At 42.1% G+C, this 4838-nt stretch overlaps 1 protein-coding gene across 1 annotated transcript in view; it reads right to left on the bottom strand.

Moving 5' to 3' along the window:
- The window catches only part of SNX12 (sorting nexin 12), a 17683-nt gene that overhangs the window by 3319 nt on the left and 9526 nt on the right, over positions 1-4838 (bottom strand). The window contains exon 2 of the mRNA XM_014586913.2: positions 1719-1814. Within this exon, the coding sequence (XP_014442399.1) occupies positions 1719-1814 (96 nt within the window). The remainder of the gene's footprint in view (positions 1-1718; positions 1815-4838) is intronic.

The raw sequence follows: 4838 nt of genomic DNA, 5'->3' as shown, positions 1-4838 counted from the left end.
ATCCCGAGAGGAGAATGGATTGCGGCGTGACCATCCCCCATGGGGGGGTGATTTCTCACTTTCTGTCTCTATGTCTCTCTCTGTCTGTCTGGCAAGCGCACGCACCCTATAGCGAAAACATCTCCAAAAAAGAAAAAATTAAAAAAAAAAAATCAGACCTGGTGTATGTGTGTGCATGCCCAAAATTCTAGGAAAGAGAAGGGATTGCAGCATGGCCAACCCCACCAGTGATTTCTCACTTTCCTTCTCACTGTGTCTCTATCTCTCTGGCAAGCACACTTGACCTATAGAGAGGAAAAAAAAAAACTAAGAAAAAAAAGAAAAGAAAAACATGCCAGGTATGCATGCATTCCTGCCCCAAATCCCGAGAGAAGAATGGAGGAGAAGGGATAACGGTGTGGTCATCTCCCCTAAGGGCTGCTTTCTCCCTTTCCCTCTTTCTCTCTGTCTATCTCCAACATATACTGAGTGTAGGTACCCTAGAGCAATTTCTAAAAATTATTCATTTAATTTTATTTACTATTATTATTTTAAATTTACTATAGTGTACATACTTTCACCAGAGAGAAAAAGAGAGAGAGAAGGAAAGTGAGAAAGCAAGCTACCAGGTCTGGGACTCGAATTGTCATGTGGGAGTAACTACCTAGCCACCTCCTGACACCCAAGCAATGTGTTTTTTTTTTTCTTTTGAGAGGTTTTTGCTATAGGGCGCGTGCGCTCGCCAGACAGAGACATAGAGACAGAAAGCGAGAAATCACCCCCCAGGGGGGATGGTCACGCTGCAATCCCTTCTCCTCCATTCTCCTCTCGAGATCTTGGGCACGCATGCACACGCGCCCGGCGTGAGTTTTAAGCCACCGGGTCCGGGACGCAAACCGCGGCCAACTACGTGGGAGTCCAGCGACATAGCCAATACACCAACTGCTGGTTCCTGCCCAAGCAATGTTTTTTAAAAGGGTGGTATTCATTTAAAATAAAATAATCTAACTCTTTTTGTGGGAGAATAGTTTTACCATCTCCAGAGAAAGGAAATAACTTCCAAATAACCCGCCCCTTTCATTTTCCTTCCTCCTGTTTTTTTTGTTTTATTTTTTATTTTTTTTTAGTGCAGAGGGTACATGCACTCATCAGAGAGACAGAGAAAGGGAAAGGAGAAATAATCCCTCAATGGGATGTGGTTATACCACAATCCCTTCTCCTCCACTTCTCCATCCTGTCAAGATTTGGGGCATGCATGCAAAAGCATCCAACATTTTTTTCAAATCACTGGGGCTAGGATTCAAACAGCAGCTGGCCATGTGGGACCTAGTCCCCTTAACCACCAAGCTTCAAGGTCAGCTGGCCCTCACTTTTCCTACAATCTATTATCATGCTGGAAGGTCAGCCCACCCTCACTTTTCCTACAATCTATTATCATGCAAGAATTTAAGTAGGCCTTTCCTGATGCTACTTTCCATATTTAGCACCTAAAGGAGCTCAGTTGTACAACTTCACTAGCCTACATGAAGTAGTACATTTTTTAAAAAAAAATTTGTCCTGAACTTACCACATTTAAGTTTCAAAGGGTATCCTCCAGATCCAGTATATTGGGATTTGGTAGATAAAGAGTGTATTCATTACCTACATTCTCTTCAAGGTTTTTATAGATTGACCTTATACCCTCTCAGCCTATAGAGATTTCCTACTCCACAGATGCCACACAGGGAACAGAGCCATACCTTACTATCACGCTCCAGCTCATTTTTCAGCCACTCAAAGTCACTGTAGCGCCGTCGTACACAGGACTCCTTCAGCTTGAAGATAGGTAGGTTTGTCTACAGAGAAGGAAGAATGAAAAACAGAGATAGTTAGTAATGTTCAGCTTGTGGTGGCCACCTGTCAGAACCACTTGGATATGTCCCAGAGAAGAAATAGCTCCTATGGGCCATGCTCCTATAATTATTTTGAAATTCTACCAAATGAATATCAATCCTTACTACATCCAATCTTGACAGTTAATAAGTAAACTGATTAGAATTCCACAAATAGACTTGCACAAAAATATGTACATAAGTTTCAATGAATTTTATTTGTAATAATAAAACAATAAAAAAGGTCTGTCCATTGGCAAATCATTGGAAATTGACCCCAGAACGCCATGGTAAAGTACTATGCATTAAGAACCAGATCTCGGGACCAGCAGTTAGCGTAATGGCTATGTCGCTGGACTCCCACATAGCCGACTGCGGTTTGAGTCCCGGACCCAGTGACTTAAACTCATGTCGGGTGCATGTGCGTGTGTCCCCAAGATCCCGAGAGGAGAATGGAGGAGAAGGGATTGTGGCATGGCCATCCACCCTGGGGCAGTGATTTCTAGCTTTCTGTCTCTCTGTCTCTGTCTGGCGAGCGCACGCACCCTATAGCAAAAACCTCTCAAAAAAAAAAAAAGAAAGAAAAGAAAAAGAACCAGATCCCATATAGCTGACCGCAGTTTAAATCCCAGCCCCAGGGGCTTGAAAAATACACATGTCCAAATCCTAATAGGATGGGACCAGTAGATGGCGTAATAGTTAAGTTGCTGGACTCCAACATAGTCAACCATGGTTCAAGTTCCAGACCAGGCAGCTTAAAACACACCAGGCACGTGTGTGTGCATGCCCAAGATCCCAAGAGGAGAAGAGATGTAGTATGGTCATCCCCCCTGGGGGTGATTTCTCGCTTTCTGTCTCTGTCTGTCTCTCCAGTGAGTGCATGTGCACTATAGCAAAAATCTCTCTTAAAAAAAAAAATCCTAACATGATGTAGAGAAAAAAAAATTGCAATATGACCACACCACATTCATGGAGAGCTTTCTCTTTCTTTCTCTCTCTCTGACAAATACACAGACCCTCTGGCAATAATAAATAAAACAAAACAAAACAAAACAAAAAAACAGGTGACTGGTTAAATAAAGTATAGTATACGTATACTACTTTAGTGGAATACTACATAACTATGAAAAGAATGGAAAAGATCTATATGCACCAGCATGGGAAGATATCGAGTGGTAAACTCTTTCCATAAATATACTATTGTACATAAAGTTTGCCTCTATTTGTTTTTAAAAGGTATCATATGTGGGACCAGCAGATGGCGTAGCAGTTATGTTGCTGGACTCCCACATGGCTGACCGTGGTTCAAGTCCCAGACCCAGTGACTTCAAAATCATGCCAGGCGCATGTATGTGCATGCCGAAGATCCCAGGAGGAGAATGGAGAAGAGACTGTTGTGTAGCCATTCCCCCTGGAGGGTGATTCTCACTGTCTCTCTCACTATGTCTTTCTCTCTCTGTCCAACAAGAGCACATGCCTTAAGGCAAAAGCCTCTCAAAAAAAGTATCATATGTATATATTTATAGTAATGAATAAAATATTTATGAAAAGACACTGAGCTAGCCCCAGGCCTGTTAGTTAAGGGAGCCAGATTCCACATGGCTGACTACACAGCTCGAGTCCCAGCCCTGGCAGCTTGAAACTCACACCAGGCACGTGTGCATATGTGCCCAAAATCCAAGAGGAGAATGGAGGAGAAGGGATTGTGGTGCGGCCATCCCCCGTAGGGGGTGATTTCTCACTTTCCCTCTCTCTGTCTCTGGCAAGCAGACGCACATTGTAGAAAAAAAAAAAAAAACTTAAAAATCAAATAAATAGCGGTTGTCACTTGGCTGTGAGTGCCACAGGTACGGGGTGAAGAGGTGGTGAGCAGGGTGGGTGAGGGCAGGTTCCTGCCTTACGTAAGGTGATCATAGAAGGAAGGTTTCTCTGACGAGGCAGGAGTTGAGCAGACATCTGGAGAGGGCCAGTGAGCCAACTGTGTGAATGAGGCATAAGCTGTTCTATTTAGGAAAACATCAGAAAGCATGAGAGTGTATGCTTGAAAACACTGCTGTTTTTCTTCATTATCATTCCTAGCTACCTCTTCATGACTCAATAGCTTTGACTCATGTTCCTCGGGTGTCACGTGGGAATAACGTCTGAGAGGGCCGCTGTAACGATGAAGGCTACACACTCACTTAGAATTGTATCTGCAGGACAGATGTGAGGGTTATTAGCTACACTTTTATAATTGGACAAGAGTAAGAGGTATACTATCCCTCTCCTGTAACTTAAATAACTTTTAAAACAGATGGTTATCGGAAAGCCTTGGTGTTACACAGGGATTGCTTCCTATGTTCAAGGTCAATTTAATACCAATTGTTTATGACACTTCATGAAAACTGGATGGTAATGTCACCTCTGAGTCTCCCGCTCTGTTTTGGCTCACTCTGTAGGACAGTAGGGCTGATAAAAGACACGTAATTCATACTCTTTCAAGATCTTCTTATCCTTCTACTGCGGGGGAAGCTGCTTTACTCCAATCTGTCTTGAACAAGTCTCTATATGTATGAAAATAGATCTGCTATGAATTCCATGGGTAGTAACATTTAAGGTCAAGGACTAGTACCATCCCATAAATTAGAAGTAAACTGTTTTTTTTTATTAATTTAATAAAATCTCTGAATCATTCGAAGAAAGAACAGTTATTAATGGGTTGACTTGCTTTTCAGTTTTTTACTTTCTCATTTTTTAAAATAAACTATAGGGAATATAGTCTATTTAATGCTAGAAGTTATGTTTTATCCAGTGTTGATTTTTTAAAAATCTACAGCCCCCATTTAAATAGTTTTATTCATTGTCATTATTATTATTAATTTTTTTGAAGTTCATCAGAGAGACACAGAGAGAGAGAAGTTAAGTGAGAAAACAGGCTGCCAAATCTGGGACTCGAACCACAGTCAGCCATGTGAGAGTCCAGCTGCCTTAACCACCACGCCTCCCGCT

This window comes from Tupaia chinensis, unplaced genomic scaffold (genome assembly GCF_000334495.1).
Source record: "Tupaia chinensis unplaced genomic scaffold, TupChi_1.0 Scaffold000165_2, whole genome shotgun sequence".
NCBI lineage: Eukaryota > Metazoa > Chordata > Mammalia > Scandentia > Tupaiidae > Tupaia > Tupaia belangeri.
This window is presented reverse-complemented; position numbering and strand designations above follow the sequence as displayed.